The sequence below is a fragment of the Aedes albopictus genome, chromosome 1, assembly GCF_035046485.1.
Source record: "Aedes albopictus strain Foshan chromosome 1, AalbF5, whole genome shotgun sequence".
Taxonomy (NCBI): Eukaryota; Metazoa; Arthropoda; class Insecta; order Diptera; family Culicidae; genus Aedes; species Aedes albopictus.
Window position 1 is genome coordinate 96190603 of NC_085136.1, and position 18694 is coordinate 96209296.

At 43.1% G+C, this 18694-nt stretch overlaps 1 protein-coding gene across 2 annotated transcripts in view; it reads right to left on the reverse strand.

Annotated features, from left to right (window-relative positions):
- LOC109398423 (transmembrane protein fend) overlaps nt 1–18694 on the reverse strand; it is a 711615-nt gene that overhangs the window by 335129 nt on the left and 357792 nt on the right. Inside the window, exon 3 of one of the 2 annotated variants that reach the window (XR_009996118.1) lies at nt 8528–9912. Coding sequence is in view for 1 of the 2 variants with exons in the window: in XM_062845064.1 (XP_062701048.1) it covers nt 9580–9912 (333 nt within the window). In the remaining variant the exon portion in view is untranslated. Of the gene's footprint in view, nt 1–8145; nt 9913–18694 lie in introns of those variants that run through there. The other variant, XM_062845064.1, reaches the window with a different exon arrangement.

Below are 18694 nucleotides of genomic sequence, written 5' to 3' on the forward strand. Positions count from 1 at the left end.
GAAATTACCGCAATTTGATGTGTCGCATGCATGGCTTTGGTTCACTTTTATATTTGGCCACTTCCGGCGGGATACCCGGAACCGGTTCCGGAACACTACCGGTTCAGATATGGTCTGAGACTGTTCTTCTGCTAACTATTCATCAGGTTATCCAAAATGCCACAGTTTGATGTGTCGCATGTATGTGTTTGTTACATTTTTATCTATGGCCCCTTCCAAGAGTACCAGTCCGGAACACCTAAATGGGCATAACTCCGGAACGGCTGGACCGAACCGAACCATTTTCAATAGGAAACAATGGGACCAGATTCCGCGTCGAATGACCCGTCGGTCATTAAAATCGGTTGAGGTTTACTGCCAAAAAGTGATGTGAGTTTTTTTGTACACATACACACATACACACATACATACACACACACATACACACACACAGACATCACCTCAATTCGTCGAGCTGAGTTGATTGGTATATGTGAGTCGACCCTCTGGGCCTTCTATCAAAAAGTCATTTTTGGAGTGAACATATAGCCTTTCCAGTACACTTAGTGTACGAGAAAGGCAAAAAACAACTTTTTAACTCTTTGCACAAAGCACTTATTTATACTTATGCTGAATTCATGTACTATAACATATTTTTTCCAATTTTTTCACAGTATCACTTCGAAAACATGTTTCTTGAGATACATGATTAACATTTTCTAAAAAATGACATTCAGCCTGTGCTTTCGGGCCTTTTAAAATTTTGAGAAAACTTGAAAATTCACCTCTTTTCATTTTTGCCTTTCTCGTACACCAAGGTGTACCGAAAGGCTATATGTTCACTCCAAAAACGAAAATTTGATAGAGCCTCCGGAGGGGTCAAGTCTTATATACCAATCGACTCAGCTCGACGAATTGAGGTGATGTCTGTGTGTGTGTGTATGTGTGTTGATGTCAACTGATTTTATTGACCGACGGTTCATTCGACGCGGAATCTGGTCCCATTGTTTCCTATTGAAAATGGTTCAAATCGGTCCAGCCGTTCCGGAGTTATGGCCGTTTAGGTGTTCCGGACCGGTACCCCAGGAAGGGGCCAGATATGAAAACGCTAAAAACCCGTCCATGCGGCACATCAAACTACGGCATTTTCGATAACTTGATGAATGGTAAGCAGAAAAATAGTCTCAAACCATATCTGAACCGGTAGTGTCTCGGAACCGGTTCCGGGTGTCCCGCCGGAAGTGACCAAACATAAAAGTGAACCAAACCCATGCATGCGACATATCAAACCGCGGCTTTTTCGATAACGTGGTGAACAGTAAGCAGGAAAACATTCTCAGACCATATCGGAACCGCTAGTGTTCCGGAACTGGTTGCAAATGTCCCGCCGGAAGTGGCCAAGTATTAAAGTTAACCAAACCCATGCATGCGACATATCAAATAGTGACTTTTTTGATATCCTGATGAACAGTAATAACAGATAATATTCTCAGACCATATCTGAACCGGTTGTGTCCCGGAACCGGTTCCGGGTGTCCCGTCGGAAGTGGCCAAATATAAAATTGAAATAAAACCATACATGTGACATATCAAACCACAGCTTTTTCGATAACCTGATGAACAGTAAGCAAGAAAGCATTCTCAGACCATATCGGAACCGGTTCCAGATGTTCCGCCGGAGGTGGCAAAGTATAAAAGTTAATTAAACCGATGCAAGGGACATATCAAATCGTGATTTTTTTGATATCCTGATGAACAGAAAGCAGCAAAATATTTTCAGAACATATCTGAATCGGTTGTGATCCAGAACCGGTTCCGGGTGTCCCGCCGGAAATGGCCAAATATAAAAGGGAACCAAACCCATGCAAGCAACACATCAAATCGCGGATTTTAAGGCATCTTGATTTGACAAAAAAAAAAGTTTCCGGCCATATTGGGGACAACCGGTAGTGTTCCGCAACCGATTACGGTTGCCCCATCGGAAGTGGTCAAATGTAAAGGAGAACCAAACCCATAAATTCGACACATTTAATGACTTTTTAGGTAAGCTGATGAACGGTTAACAAAAAAAAAATCATAGACCATACTTTGGAAAACCAATAGTGTGACGAAACCGGTTCCAGGTGCCCCGACGGAAGTGGTCAAATGTAGAAAAAAAAAACCAAACGCATACACGCAGCACACTAAATAACGGCTTCTTCGATAACGCGAAGAACGGTCAGCAAGAAAATAGTCTCAGGTCAGTAGTGTTCCGGAACCAGATTCGAGTGCCTCGCCGGAACTGGCGAAATGCACGAATGAACCAAACCCATACATGCATTACATCAATTTGCGACTTTTTGGAGAACTGATTAATAATTTGCATGAAACTAGTCTAAGACCACATCAGGGACAATCGGTAAGTGGTAAAATGTGAACCGAAAGTTGTAAATGTGAAATTGAATCAAATCCATGCGTGTCGTACCATAAAACCACGCTAATTCGACAATAATTGCTGTCAAATTACCTGTGTAAACTTTCAATTCGATAAACTAACTCTATTTTAGTTTTGTTAAGATTGTATGATTTGTTTTTGAACACAAATCTTACAGATATTGTGGTGGTACGAATTGGTAGCTTGTACATTTTACGATTGTTGGCTTCCGAGGTTCACTGCGGTTGATCACCACACGGATCAGGTGTCGGAATGCACCAAATTAGAACTTTCGGAAGTAGCAGCTGCACGAGGAGCCGCTGCGGGTGTAAGTAACATCACAATATCGTATCATTCGTATTCACAGTGTATTACACTGTGACATTTGATCATGTTTTAATTCAACAAATTTCGAATGAGCGGGGTACAAGTTAAAAAGTGTCTTATTAAAGAGTGATGAATACGCGGGGTTTGACAGTACATCAAATGCTTTTTTGATAACTTCTTTTTCTTTTTTATAGCTCGACGTTTGCATTGGAACTTGGCCTGCCTCTCTCCTACTTAGTGTTCTTTAGAGCACTTCCACAGTTAATAATTGAAGGGTTTTCTTTGCCCGTCATTGCATGAATTTGTATATTGTGAGGCAAGTTCAATGATACACTATGCTCAGGAAATCGAGAAAATGTTCCCGACCGGAACGGGAATCAAACCCGCCGTTTCCGGATTGGCGATTCATAGCCTTGACCACTAGGCCTACTGGAGACCCTTTTTTGATAACACGATGATCGATTCGTAAGAACATTGCCTCAGACCATATTTTAGACAACCGGTAGTGTCCCGAAACTAGTTCTGGGTGTCCCACTGGAAGTGGTCAAATGTAAAAGTGATTTGTACCTATGCATAAGATAAATCAAATCGTGTTTTTTTTAGGTAACCTGATGTACGTTAGCAATGATATTGCCTCAGACTATATTTGGGAGACCCGGTGGTGCTGCGGAACCTGTTCCGGAAAGTAACCAAATGTATCATGCGACACATCACATCACGGCTTTTTAATAACCTGAGGAACGGTTAACTAGAAAATAGGCTCATACCACATTAGACACTACTAGTAGGGTTGCACAACCAGCGTTTGATGCTTCGCCGGAACTACGAAAGTAAATAAAATCAATGCATCAATGCGATAAATATGTGTAAGAGAACAAAATCTTGACATATTAAACCCACATACAAACAAACGTGGCACGGTAAAGGCTGGGTATGCTGCGCAATTCAGATCCCATTGTGATCCACTAGCCTCTGCCCAGCAACTCCTATCCCTACCTCCACGCGGTACCGGCTGGAAACTATGAGCAACCTTAGGGAAGATCGGGTAACCAACCCCGGTGGAAATTTTGGTCGTAGGCTGACAGGGAAGGGGGGGTTTGCTTCGGCAAACCTGAGCGTCTGTTCTCCAGGAGGAGCGGCTCACAACAGCGTATGATCCCCATGTTAGAGGCGGCTGATCTACGTCCGAGTGTCCGAGGGAAGGACTCTAAGCTCAACTGTGCACTATGGTCCTCCGGAAAGTAGGGGGTTGGTGTCAGGCCCTACGAGCCAGCCGTAAAAAAACATTGTAGCGGAAAATCAGCAACAGAATAATACGAACCGAGACTAACAGCAACGACCCCAGCCAACAAAAAGGATTTTCGATTGGAAACTCGGTACGTGGAACTGCCGATCTCTCAACTTCATTGGGAGCACCCGTATACTCGCCGATCTACTGAAGGACCGTGGGTTCGGCATCGTAGCGCTGCAGGAGGTGTGTTGGACAGCATCCATGGTACGAACGTTTAGAGGTAATCATACCATCTACCAGAGCTGCGGCAACACACGCGAGCTGGGAACAGCTTTTATAGTGATGGGTGATATGCAGAGGCGCGTGATCGGTTGGTGGCCGATCGACGAAAGAATGTGCAGGTTGAGGATCAAGGGCCGATTCTTCAATTTCAGCATAATAAACGTGCACAGCCCACACTCCGGAAGTACTGATGATGACAAGGACGCATTTTACGCGCAGCTCGAACGCGAGTACGATCGCTGCCCAAGCCACGACGTCAAAATCATCATAGGTGATTTGAACGCTCAGGTAGGCCAGGAGGAGGAATTCAGACCGACGATTGGTAAATTCAGCGCCCACCAGCAGACGAACGAAAACGGCCTATGACTCATTGATTTCGTCGCCTCCAAAAATATGGCCATACGTAGTACCTTTTTCCAACACAGCCTCCCTTATCGTTACACCTGGAGATCACCACAGCAGACGGAATCTCAAATCGACCACGTTCTGATTGACGGACGACACTTCTCCGACATTATCGACGTCAGGACCTATCGTGGCGCCAAAATCGACTCCAACCAATATTTGGTGATGGTGAAACTGCGCCCAAAACTCTCCGTCATCAACAATGTACGGTACCGGCGACCGCCACGGTACAACCTAGAGCGACTGAAGCAATCGGATGTGGCCTCAGCATACGCGCAGAATCTCGAAGCCGCGTTGCCAGACGAGGGCGAGCTCGATGAGGCCCCTCTAGAGGACTGCTGGAGTACAGTGAAAGCAGCCATCAACGACGCAGCCGAGAGCACCATCGGGTACGTGGAACGGAATCGACGGAACGAATGGTTCGACGAAGAGTGCAGAACGGTTTTGGAGGAGAAGAACGCAGCGAGGGCGGTAATGCTGCAGCAAGGGACTCGACAGAACGTGGAACGGTACAAACAGAAGCGGAAACAGCAGACCCGCCTCTTTCGGGAGAAAAAGCGCCGCCTGGAAGAAGCGGAGTGTGAAGAAATGGAACTGTTGTGCCGTTCCCAAGAAACACGGAAGTTCTATCAGAAGCTCAACGCATCCCGCAACGGCTTCGTGCCGCGAGCCGAAATATGCAGGGATAAAGACGGAGGCCTCTTGACGGACGGACGTGAGGTGATCGAAAGGTGGAAGCAGCACTTCGATCAGCACCTGAACGGCGTGGAGAACGTAGGCACGGGAGTCCACGGCAACGGAGGAAACGACGACGCCAGTGCAGCGGAGGACAGAAATGAACCAACTCTCACGCTGAGGGAAGTTAAGGATGCCATTCACCAGCTCAAAACCAACAAAGCAGCTGGTAAGGATGGTATCGCAGCTAAACTCATCAAGATGGGCGCAGAAAAGTTGGCCACCTGTCTGCATCGGCTGATAGTCAGGATCTGGGAAACCGTACAGCTACCGGAGGAGTGGAAGGAAGGGGTAATCTGCCCCATTCACAAGAAAGGCGACCATTTGGAATGTGAGAACTTCAGGGCGATCACTATTTTGAATGCTGCCTACAAAGTGCTATCCCAGATCATCTTCCGTCGTCTGTCACCTGAAACGAATGAGTTCTTGGGAAGTTATCAGGCTGGCTTCATCGACGGCCGGTCGACAACGGACCAGATCTTTACCGTACGGCAAATCCTCCAGAAATGCCGTGAATACCAGGTCTCAACGCATCACCTGTTCATCGACTTCAAAGCGGCATACGACAGTATCGACCGAGCAGAGCTATGGAGAATCATGGACGAAAACGGCTTTCCTGGGAAGCTGACTAGACTGATTAAAGCAACGATGGACGGTATGCAAAACTGCGTAAGGGTTTCGGGTGAACTATCCAGTTCATTCGTATCTCGCCGGGGACTGCGACAAGGTGACGGACTCTCATGCCTACTCTTCAACATCGCTCTGGAAGGTGTGATGCGACGAGCCGGGCTCAACAGCCGGGGAACGATTTTCACAAAATCCGGCCAATTTGTGTGCTTTGCGGACGACATGGACATTATTGCAAGAACATTTGGAACGGTGACAGAGCTGTACACCCGCCTGAAACGCGAAGCAGCAAAGGTCGGACTGGTGGTGAATGCCTCAAAAACAAAGTATATGCTGGTAGGCGGAACCGAACACGACCGGATCCGTCTGGGTAGTAATGATACGATAGACGGGGATACTTTCGAGGTGGTGGAGGAATTCGTCTACCTCGGATCCTTACTGACGGCTGACAACAACGTGAGCCATGTAATTCGGAGGCGCATCATCAGCGGAAGTCGGGCCTACTACGGGCTCCAGAAGAAACTGCGGTCGAAAAAGATTCACCCACGCACCAAATGCACCATGTACAAAACGCTAATAAGACTCGTCCTCTACGGGCACGAGACATGGACCATGCTCGAGGACGACCTGCAAGCACTCGGAGTTTTCGAGCGACGCGTGCTAAGGACGATCTTCGGCGGTGTGCAGGAGAACGGTGTGTGGCGGAGAAGTATGAACCACGAGCTCGCTGCACTTTACGGCGAACCCAGCATCCAGAAGGTGGCCAAAGCCGGAAGGATACGGTGGGCAGGACATGTTGCAAGAATGCCGGACAACAACCCTGCAAAGCTGGTGTTTGCAACTGATCCGGTTGGCACAAGAAGGCGTGGAGCGCAGAGAGCACGATGGGTGGACCAGGTGGAGCGTGACTTGGCGAGCATTGGGCGCGCCCGAGGATGGAGAGCGGCAGCCACAAACCGAGTATTGTGGCGTACTATTGTTGATTATGTATTGTCTTAATGATGTTGAACAAATAAATGTATGTATGTACAAACAAACGTCTCACTATACTCAATACGTTCTTGTTTTTAACGGTCAATATAATATAACCTAGAATGTGCAGAAAAAACTTTATCGAAGACCGCAAAGTGATCTGTGAATGTGTAAAAAGTTATATTTTAGCTTGTTAGTATCGTCTTGATATTGATCACCTCCCAATGTTAGTGAAGGTACTCAAGCAGTCAACTGAGAAATCTGATATTATTCAGCTCTGCTTTTACGCTGAACACAACGTCGGAGTATGTGCCATCAATAAGTTTTAAGTCAATTCAATGATGGCTTTGATAAAATGCTTGCTTTTCTTAAAAAATATCAGGATTTGACTTACGTCGACGGAAAGATCGTGAGAACATATACGACGAGAAAGGCACTATCACCTCTAGGTGGATTAATTTGGGTTTTTTAAAGAATGTGTCCACATATTTTGGGATTTTTTTTTAATATGTTCCTACGACATTGCTTAGGCATTGCTTTTACTTATAATTAAATTTAATTGTAGTTTTACACATGCTCTAGTATAAATATTGCTACTTGTTTCAGCTATTGTAAAAATTGCTTTTTTGGAAACATCGATTTTTGAATTGGAGTGGAATTTTTAGATACAAAAGACTATATTTAAAACTAAAACCAATGATTGTCCGATAGACATGTGTATTTACTGTCATGAATGTATTTTTTCAATTTTTTTAGTTTTAGTTTAAGTGTAAATTTCTAAATAGAAGAAAAATGGTTAAACATGGTTTTTCAAAAATGGTGCAATTTGTGCAAATCGTTTTTGAGGTATCATTAAGGAATACTCTGCAACTTACAAACCAAAAGTCAAATGTAACTTTTGATAGCCAGTATTTGATGTTGATATATTAGAGCAGGATATGTGAGAAAATGGAGTTGATTCTTGCATTCATTCCTTAATAGCTGGGCAGCAAAGTTTTGCTTATAATTTCTGGAACAGTCTATAGTAAAAATTTCTGAAAATATATCAAGAGAGATTTATGAATGAATTCAAACATTTGAAACAAAGAACACTGGAGGATTTTCTGAAGGAAAGCCTGGAAGAAGTTCCACCAACAACAATTTACCACCCATTTTATGTATCTGGGGGCCTGAACATTTCAAAATAATCGAATAAAGGGTGATACGGTCAAAATTTGGTCACACATTTTTTTTCAGCTGATTTTTGGACCAGTAATGCTACATTATATGTAGCTTACACCATAAAATTTTCATCAAAATCGATTGAGTATTGGTTGATATATAGATAAAACTATCGACCTACCTTTTTCAAATTTTGTACAAAGGCGCTCCATAGTAAATTTTCGGAAATTTAAGATCAGTAAAGCACAATTTTGATTATAGAACTACCAATACTGCTCCGATTTTTATCAAAATTTTACAGTATAGTACTATTATGAAAATATGTTCTTAGTAAAATTTTGAGCCATTTTGTATGAATTCTTTTAAAGTTGTAGCAGTTTGAATATGAAAAAAACTGACCGGGTGCCACTTATGCAAATATAACTTTGTAACGGCTGGATCAAATTGAATGAAATTTTTACACAATATTTTGATGTGCATACGTCACATACAGAAAAATTTTCATTGAAATCGGTTAAATATCTCTGGCTCTATAAATAAAACAGTAAAAATGTGTGAATCCTCTTTGCACAAAATTTTAAAATTGCAGATCTCAGGGTTCAACAATATTTCCGCAAATACTCGACCGATTTTGATGAAAATTTTATGGTACAAGCTACATATGATGTACCATTACTGATCCAAAAATCAGCTGTTTTGGTGTGCGCAATCTAAAGTTATGAAAAAAATGTGTGGCCAAAATTTGACTTGACTTGACAAAATTTGACCACCTAAACAAATATAACTTTGTAACGGCTGGATCAAATTGAATGAAATTTTTACACGACATTTTGATATGTATACTTTACGTACAGAAAAATGTTCATTGAAAATGGTTCAGTATTTCTGGCTCTATAAATAAAAGAGTAAAAATGTGTTTGAATTTTTCAATCCTCTTTGTACAAAATTTTAAAATTGCAGTTTTTAGGACTCACAATATCTTTGCAAATACTAAACCGATTCTGATGAAAATTTTATGGTATAAGCTACATATAATGTACCATTACTGGTTCAAAAAACAGCTGTTTTGGTGTACGCAGTCTCAAGTTATGAAACAAATTGTGTGACCAAATTTTGACCGTATCACCCTTTAGGAAGTATTCTTAACCGAATTTTATGACTTTTTTTTACATTATTAACCCATTTACACATAATATACTATTCTTGGTCAGATTTGTGTTCTTTTTTAACTTTTGAACGCAGTTTTTATAAAGCTTCTATCGCCACATTTCAAGTTTCACCCCATAGTGCCTTGCCTCACATTTTAGTTGCAATAAAATTACCATAATTAAGCCAGGAATTGCTCTAAAATAGCACTTGGTGGTCGGCCGGCCGACCAACCACCAGACGATAACATCGCAAAAAAACGATAAAATAATATTCTCGGTTCCCAATGTCTCGATCTTGTTTAGCTCACCTTGCTCCGGCAGGTGACCTGCACCCGATAGTTGGTTTCGGGCCAAAGCGATAATTGCACGGTGCTGGATTCGGTCAGCAGGTTGCCCATCAATCCCCCGCCGGATACTTCCCACGTGACCAGGCATTGTTGTGGCTGTTGCTGATTTTGCTGTTGTTGTTGGGAGCGATTGGCACTGGAACGGCTGTCGGCTGCATTGACCCATGCGACATCGGCCGTTACGAGGGACTCGTTGCGGATCATCTGCAGTAGGACCAGCGTTAGCCGGTGGGCGGGATCTCTGGTGGACGGAGATAGACTTTCGAGGATGCATTTTCGTTGGCACTGCAATTAGAAGAAGAGGGGAAATTCTGTTGAGAAGTGTTTACCCATCATTGCACAAATTGTGACATAAGCAATTGATTTTCAATTTCTAACTATTGTCGTTAAACAATTGAACGTTATTTTAAAATTGTTACCAAAACTTGTTAACTATTTTTATCGAAAAGATTTTCCACATATATTGCAACAGTATGTGTTTGTGATTTTGATTTACCCGGCATAGGGCAGAAAAGCAGCAATCAAAAGGTCAATCAAAATCCTCTTGGAATTAAGTGTGCAACAAAGTATTCTCGGCAATCGTGCTCGAAGCCAGACCAAGAACTGTAGCAACCAGCAAGTGCTATTACCCCTTCAACTGCAGCGAGTCAATTGTATCGAAAGAGCAAAGAAAAAGTGCCCTCCAGAGTAGTGACTGTGCACGGTAATATATGACCCATCAGGGCCCGGCCCGATGGTCGTCCATTCAATCGTCCGTAGTCCTGTTGTTGTAGGCCTCTTGCCGTTTCGCAACATTCTCAAGAGGCACCACCATCCCCTTCGACGATTCAGCCGGGTCGACCATCAAGAGGTGCCCTGAACAGAGAACATCGCACGCAGTCGAACGAAACAAGGGCAAAGAATGCAGAAAAACCGCCCACTTCTTCAGCGACGGACGGAGGACGCTGCCGGTTGCAGAGTAGTGCTACCGCCTCGGAACTCTCAAGGACTCTTTGCATATAACTATACAGAACAAATAAACAAACAGAGAATGGAGCAGAAATACCTCTCGAGTGGTTTCACCTCCTGGATCCGTTTGTCCAACAGCCGTGTGTGCACATATCGGACGACGACGGCGACGACGACGAAGGGCTCACACGGGATCCGTATGTTTCTGCCGGCGAAGAATGTGTGTAATGTATCTTATTTGTTTACATCTCCACATGGACCGTCAGGGTGAAATTCCTTGGAAGGTGCCAATCTCTAGAATTTGTTCTAGCAGCAGCCCCCTACAGGAGAGTCCATTCCTTTCAACCCTTTGAGAGAGCTCGAGATGAGCGAACGCTTGCGGGGAAGTAAACTGAGGTTTTGTACTTTCACTGACTGGTTTCGTAAGGACTGTATCGAAACTGTGCTCTTTGAAGGTTCAAGACGTATTTTTTTTATAGAATGTGGAAATCTGCTCAACAGATGCGCAGATACCCATAAGGTGGGTCCTTGGGTTATGTGGAGGTAAACTCATTCTCTCAACTCAGCTTGGTGTTGGTCGCCATTTTCGCTGTAGTTCAAGTGTAATTTGAAAGACCGTGGATGTAACGGAACTCCACTTGTCCGCCCCCCTACACATCCTTTCAACATTATTGTCCGGAGTGATATCTCTACCGCCCACCCGTCGTCGTGTGACCCTTGTCCGCCATGCAAATCAGGCATTTTGGTGCCAAGTTGCGCTCCACGACTTGAGTCCACGACTTGTGTCCTTGCTTGAAGCACTTGAAACACGCTTGTGGCGACTCGTAGATGCTGTGCGGGCACTCTGACCAGCCTACTCTGTTCTTGTCGACTGCAGTCGTTTTGTTCATCTCACTGCTTTTAACATTCGCACTTTGGCGTTTACATACATCCACCTCGGTTTTGGAGACCAGCGCGTCGCTCCGTTCACGTTTGCGGGCTAGCTTCACTTTTCTCAACTCCTTCTTCTTTCCAATCGTAATCTAAGGGTTCTTCTTCCCTTGGGCCGGTTGGCCCCCGTTTCTCTTAGGGTTGGCCTCCTGGGGCTTTGTTTCCATGTCCCTTGCGCGATTCGCAACCGACTTGGGAGCCTGATTGTTGGCCGTACCTTTCTTCTTCTTCGGCTTTCCGCCCGCCTCTGCTGGACGCTTCTTGCTTCCCACAGGTTTCGGCCATGCAGCTCAAGCTGCAAGGCGGTTTGAGCTCTCCGCTACGGCTCCGGCGAGCTGCATGGTCTCATGTGCCATAATCACGTTGCCAGCAAAGCGTAAGCTGTTCGTTTGGGTAGACCGCTCCTCCTTGCTAGCATCAGCTGCACTCCGCTCTTCGACCAGATGATCATAATTCTTCTGGCCAGAGCCAGCGGTTTGCGGAGCTTCAGCAGGTCCTGTTTCAGGTCCTTGGTTATGGTAGTCCAACCGCTCGTGTAGCCTATCAGCTCGTTCAGCTATTCGGCAACTACCAACATCTTTGGTAGTCCGCTCCTGTTGAGGTTCAGCGCCCGCGTGAGGTCCGCGCTGGTCATTTGCACTTCCTTGGCCGCTGCTGCACCGCCTCGTGTTCCTCCTGTTGAACCCCTTGCAGTCTGCTGGCTGGTAGGTACTTTGGTACTATGACACTTTGGAAGCGGTGCTATGTCGTTTGTACGCTTGGTGTGTGGATATGGTTTGCTTAGAATAGAGTAGTTAAAGAAAAGCTGTCAGAAAACGTTTCAAAAGACTTCGCACGTAAGCTAACTAACGAAGCGCTGGTAAAAAGCCATGAACCCATCTGGTATTTACCAGTTTATCCAGTCGTTGTTCCCAACAAACCAGGCAAGGTGAGACTCGTTAGGGATGCGGCTGGAATCTGCGCTAGTTATTTACTCTCGTAACTATGAGGTAGCAGACTATGTTTTCTCTTGCATTCTTTCGATCTGCGGTATAAACTACGTCATCATAAAATACCAGTTATCCGGAATGTATCACGTTTTGAATGTTGTATTGTTCGCGCAGTTGAAAATCGGAATTTTTGACACGCGAAAATCGATTTTTCTCCTAAACGTTGTGTCGGACGTACGTCGGACACAGTGCGCTGGATAGAGGGTCAGGTCCGCAGTCCAGCGCACTACGTCCGACGTTGGGTTCCACGTATGAATTTTGAGAAAATTCGATTGTCGGGTGCGAGGAAACTTCGGGTTTCAATCGCGACAACAATACACCGTAGTCAAAAGCAGGTGCTACACCCCTTCTTTTTCACACACTGAAATAAATTTTGTTGTGGAAACTACCGATTCCATAGTAAAATTATTAACCGTACCTATGATTTCAACCGACAACAATTTCCAGTTAATTCTACTAAAACACTGTCAGCTTAACTAGCAGTGCAGTTAACATTACTAAAAATAATCTTTATTTAACAAATGAGCATTGTATTTTTAACCACACTGTGTTGTAAAATGTTTGTCCAGGAAAAATTAACAATGTTTTGTTGTTGAGACGACTACGCTTTTAGTTGAATTTACTACAATGTATTGTAATTTCAAGCATATTTCAGTTACCTTAACATATTTTGTTGTCGGTTGAGAATAATAGGTACGGTTAGTAATTTTACTATGGAATCAGTAGTTTCCACAACAAAATTTATTTCAGTGCATTTACAGAAATGTTGTAAACATTAAGGCCAAGAAACGTCAGAACCCCATACAAAATCAAAACAATGCAATGCTCTATTTCTTTAGCAGCGAGAAGAAGAACGGCCTGCTGCTTTCGTCAAGTGTGAAGTGACCGCGCGTCACCGTTCACGTTCACTGCCAAATAAATAAGTAGGAGTTGGACAATCAACGTGATTGGAGAAAGTTGATACGTATGACGGTACTTATTTTCCGGTTCATCAGAAACGGCTTCCTCGAATAACGTATGGTATCAGAAAAGAGGAAATGCGCAACGCCCGCAACGCAGAAATCTTTACTATCGGGCTGCCTAACATGACAGTTTCCCCGAAGAGTTCGCAGTTCTCCATAGAAACAAAGCCCGTTATACAAACTGAGCCCTTTCATCGACGGACAAGGTTCGCTGTGGTTGAGGGATGCACGCCCGCGTCCTCCTGCAATGGCAGATCTCCATGCAGACTGGTCGCATTTGTCCGCCCGTTCACCTGGTGGATTACTTTGGCCGTATGGAAGCATGCATTCATTGGGAGAAGGGTTGAGAAGAGGTGCGTTACAATACGCGCAGTCCATATTTAATAAGGAAGCTCACTAACCACTAACTCCTGCGTAATGGCGCCACGGAACATTATTGATCGGCGAGGAACTCCAGCTGTAATTTACAGCGATAGAGATACAAATTTCACTGGCTTTCATCACACGCTGAAGCAGACGTTGAAAGCTGTAGATCAAAACAAGATTGCACAGGAATTTGTAAGCTCTAATACTTCTTGTAGTTTCAATCCACCAGCTTCGTTATTTTAGAATGTTATGAAAATTTCTCCAAAATAACTCCCAGAGTCCCAGACACACTCCCAGAAATTTTTTAGGGATTCTTTGAGGTTTTATCAAAATATTCCCTCAATGTTTACAGAAAGATATTCTTTACAGGATTCCCGAGAATGGTTTTAGTAAAAATTCCCACAAAGATTCCTCCTGATATCCCTTTAGAATCCATCGGTCCGTGTAGTTCATTGAACATTTCTCCAGGGATTTTCCCAGAGATTCTTTCAGAAATTCCTCTGGGAATTTTCCCCGGGCCTTCTTCAGAAATTTCACAATAGTTCTTTCAAAACATTCATCTTGATACTAGTCCATGGATTTTTGCAGGATTTCCTGCTGGGACTTTTTCAGGATATTTTCATGAAATTCCCCAAAGATTGCTACAGAAGTTCATGCACATCATCCTTCATGTATTTCTTTGAAAAATGTTTGAAAGGAATTCTTCCTCTAAGAATTCCTCTGGGAATACTCTGCAAATTTCTGCTGGCATTTCGCTGGGAATTCCTCCAAAAAAACTCCTCCAAAATAATTCCTCCAGTAAATCAGCTGAGATTTCCTTTGTGAATTTCTCATGGAATTCTTCTGCAAATCGCTCCAGGAATTCCCTGTTAATTCGTCTGCATTTTTTTTAGGAATTCCTCTGGGAATTTCTTCAGTAAATCCTCCGGAAATAATCCAGGGAATTCTCATGAGAACTCCTCCTGCAATTCCTCTAGGAATTCCTCTTGGAATCCCTCTAGAAGTTCCTCGAATAATTCCTATGGAAATTTCTTCTGGATTTCCTCTGGAAATTTCTCCAGGAATTCCTCTGGAAATTTCTCTGGGAATCCCTCCAGAAACTCCTCTGAGAATTCCTTTATATTTTCCACTGGATTTTTTTTCTGAAATCACTGGGAATTTGTTTATTTTTTTTTTGAGAATTCTCCCATGAAATCAGTTGCGAATACCCCCAGAAATTCTCTGGGACTTTTTTCAGCAAATTCTCTGGGAATTTCTGCAGGAATTGCTTCGGGAAGTCCTCTGTAAATTTCTCCAGGAAGTCCTCTATGAATTTCTCCGGGAATTTCTCCAGGAATTCCTTGATGAAGTCCGCAGGGAATTCATCCAGGAATTTCTCTGAAAATCCCGCGGGGAAAGTTCCTCAGGGAATTCTACTGGAAATTCCTCTGGGAGTTCCTACAGGGGTTCCTCTGGAAATTACTTCGGAATTCTTGTTGAAATTTTTCCAGGAATTCGTCTGGGAATTTCTCCAGGAATTCCACTGGAAATTCCTTTGGAAGTTTCTTCAAGATTGCCACTGGGAATTTCCCGAGGAATCCTTCTGGAGATTCCTCCAGGAATTCTTCTGTGAAATTTTCCAAGAATTCTTTAGAGAAATCCTCTAGGAATGCCTCTGGGAGTTCCTCCAGCAATTCTTCTGGGAATTTCTCTATAAATTCCACCGGATTTTTTTCTGAAATTACACTGGGAGCTAGTTCGGGAAAAATCTGTGAAGGGGAATCCTTTGGGAATTTCTCTGGGAAGTCTCATGTGAAATCCTCCAGGAAGTCCTCCATGAATTTCTCCGAGAATTCCTTAAGAAGTTCCTAGATGAAGTCCGTTGGGAGTTCCTCCAGGTATTTCTCTGAGAATTTCTCTGAAAATTCCTCAGGAAAAGTTTCTTCGGGAATTTTACTAAAAAAATTTCTGTGAATTCTTTCCGGAGTTCCTTTGGGTATTCCTCTGGGAATTTCTTCAAAATTTTTTCTGGAAATTTCATCAGACATTCCTTTGAGAATTTATCTGGAAATTCCTCCAGGAATTTCTTTGAGAATTCCTACAAGAATTAATCTGGAAATTCCTCCACGAGTTTTTCTGGGAAATCCTCGGGAGATATTGTTAGGAATCCTTTAGGGTTTATCTGAAAGTTCTGATTCAGAGTTTTTCCAGATCTTCCAGAGATCCTCCAGAAGCTTCTTATTGTTTTTCATGTACTAAGGAGGTCTCTTGAGGAGTTCCTTTAGGTATGCTCCCAGGGATTCATGCAAGAATTTTTCCAAAGATAATTTCAGAATTTTCTTTGAGATTGTTTTTTCCTGGAATCCCTTCAGAAAATTTACAAAAATTCCTACTAGGAATTTTCAAAGGTATCATCAAGAGTTTTTTTAAGGGTATCCTCCAGGCAGTTATTTATCTTAAAAATCTTTAAGAGAAACATCTGAATCCTAAGGAAATTTTTCAAGGAATTCTTGAAAGAACCCGTTAAAAAACCGAATCTCTGTATGGCTTTAAAACTTTAGATGAATTTCTGAAAAAAAAAACTCCATGGAAGAGCTTTTGGGGCAACCCCTTGCTAAAACTCGTGAAGAAACTCATTAAATTCTGTGGAAGTCTTTTGAGATTATATTGAAGATAAACCTAAAGGAATTTAACCCTCGAGCGATCGCGATGTTGTGTTTTGTACGACACGTGGAAAAAATCTCGCTTTTTGTACTCAGCATTAGCGAGGTGCTTAAGGGTGTGGCCAACCGCGCGAGTTACGGAAGGTTGAAAAGGAACCCACGGAGGATTTTCTGAAAGAATCCCTGAGAAAAATTCTGAAAAAATCTCCAGTAGAATCCCAGTGAAAATCTCAGGAAGCACGTTTTAAAGAATCTCTGTACGAATGTCTGAAGAAATCCCAAAGAAATTCATTAAGGATTCCAAGAGGAATTTCTGAAGAACTTCTTTAAAAAAGGCTGGTGAATCTCATTGGGAATTTTAGAAAAATTCAAAGAGATTTCGTTGGAAAAATCTTTAAAGAATTCTTGGAAAACGCCTTGAAGGGATGCCTGTAGAAATTTCTAGAAAACATTACTATGGAAAAAAAGATATATTAATGAATGTAATCTCTGATGGAGTTTCAGAAGGCAGCTATAGAAATCTATCTAAAATATTTCTAGGAGAAATTTTTGTATAAAAAAATCCGAACGAAACCGATTCCAGGTCCTCGGCGTGATAGGCATGTGCTCTAAGCATCCCACCAGGTCCGCTCCATGTGGAAGATGTTCCAATAGAACTTTGTGAAAGGAATTCCTAGATGATTTTCCAAAGGAGTTCATAAAGTAATGTTGGAAGGAATTCAAAGAAGGGTTTTAATTAAATTTCTAGGGCAATCGCTCTAAAGGCTCGAAGATTTTTTTAAAGATAACTATGAAGTTTCTTAAACATCCTCAAAAGACTTCCTAATGGAATTCCCTGGAAGGTATACTGATTCCTTCTCTTGAAGATTTTTTACAGGATTTCCTAGAAAAAAAATCAGTATTCATCCATGTATGGTTTTCAACATGAATCCTGCCATGAATTATTCAATGAATCCTTCCCTCCAACAGTTTTTTTAGGATTTGATTAGGGATTTTTGAAAAAAATCATGGATGAATTTCTGAAATCCATGCAAGTTTTTCGTTTATAATGTTTTGAGAAATTTCGAAAAAATAGCTAGTGAAATGTATGAATTAATCCCTTTATCCCTAGAAGCTTTAGAAGTCCCTTGAGAAAAAAGTTCGATACAGTCCAGGTGCAATCCTTACGTCGTCGTCTTTATGTCGGAGGAGCCTGAAAGTGGTACTTGAAGCCAGCGTCCACACGGTCGTCGTCCAGCTGGGATAAGTGGAAATGGCAACAAGACAAGTGCCTCTGGCGGACAGATTCTGTAAACCTTAGGACTGGCTACTGACTGACTGCTTGGTCAGTGGGATTATCCCGCACCGTCGCTGCAAAGCTCTGACTGCTCGGCTGGAGACAAATCAAGAGTTTTATTTGCCACCACACGAGTGAGCTCAGAGTGCTACTCGACCATGTGGTGTGTTACGCGGTGCTGTGTGTAAATGTTTTCGGAACTGAGGAAATCGTTGCGTTGGAATGAAAAGGGGTTAAGGGAAATTCTTTTTTTTTTGTTTTTTTGCCTTTCTCGTACACTAAGTGTACCGGAAAGGCTATATGTTCACTCCAAAAATGACTTTTTGATAGAAGGCCCGGAGGGTCAAGTCACATATACCAATCAACTCAGCTCGACGAATTGAGGTGATGTCTGTGTGTGTGTATGTGTGTGTGTGTGTATGTGTGTGTGTGTGTGTGTGTGTGGACAAAAAAACTCACATCACTTTTTGGCAGTAAACCTCAACCGATTTTAATGACCGACGGTTCATTCGACGGGGAATCTGGTCCCATTGTTTCCTATTGAAAATGGTTCGGATCGGTCTAGCCGTTCCGGAGATATGGCCATTTAGGTGTTCCGGAACGGTACCCCAGTAAGCGACCAGATATGAAAATGCAACAAACCCATGCATGCGACACATCAAACCACGGCATTTTCGATAACCTGATGAGCGGTAAGCAGGAAAATTGTCTCTGACCATTTCTGAACCGGTAATGTTCCGGAACCGGTTCCGGACATCCCGCCGGAAGTGGCCAAATATAAAAGTGAAAAAAACACATGCATGCGACACATCAAACCGCGGCATTTTCGATAACCTGATGAGCGGTAAGCAGGAAAATTGTCTCTGATCGTATCTGAACCGGTAATGTTCCGGAACCGGTTCCGGACATTCCACCAGAAGTGGCCAGATAAAAAAGTGAAACAAACCCATGCAT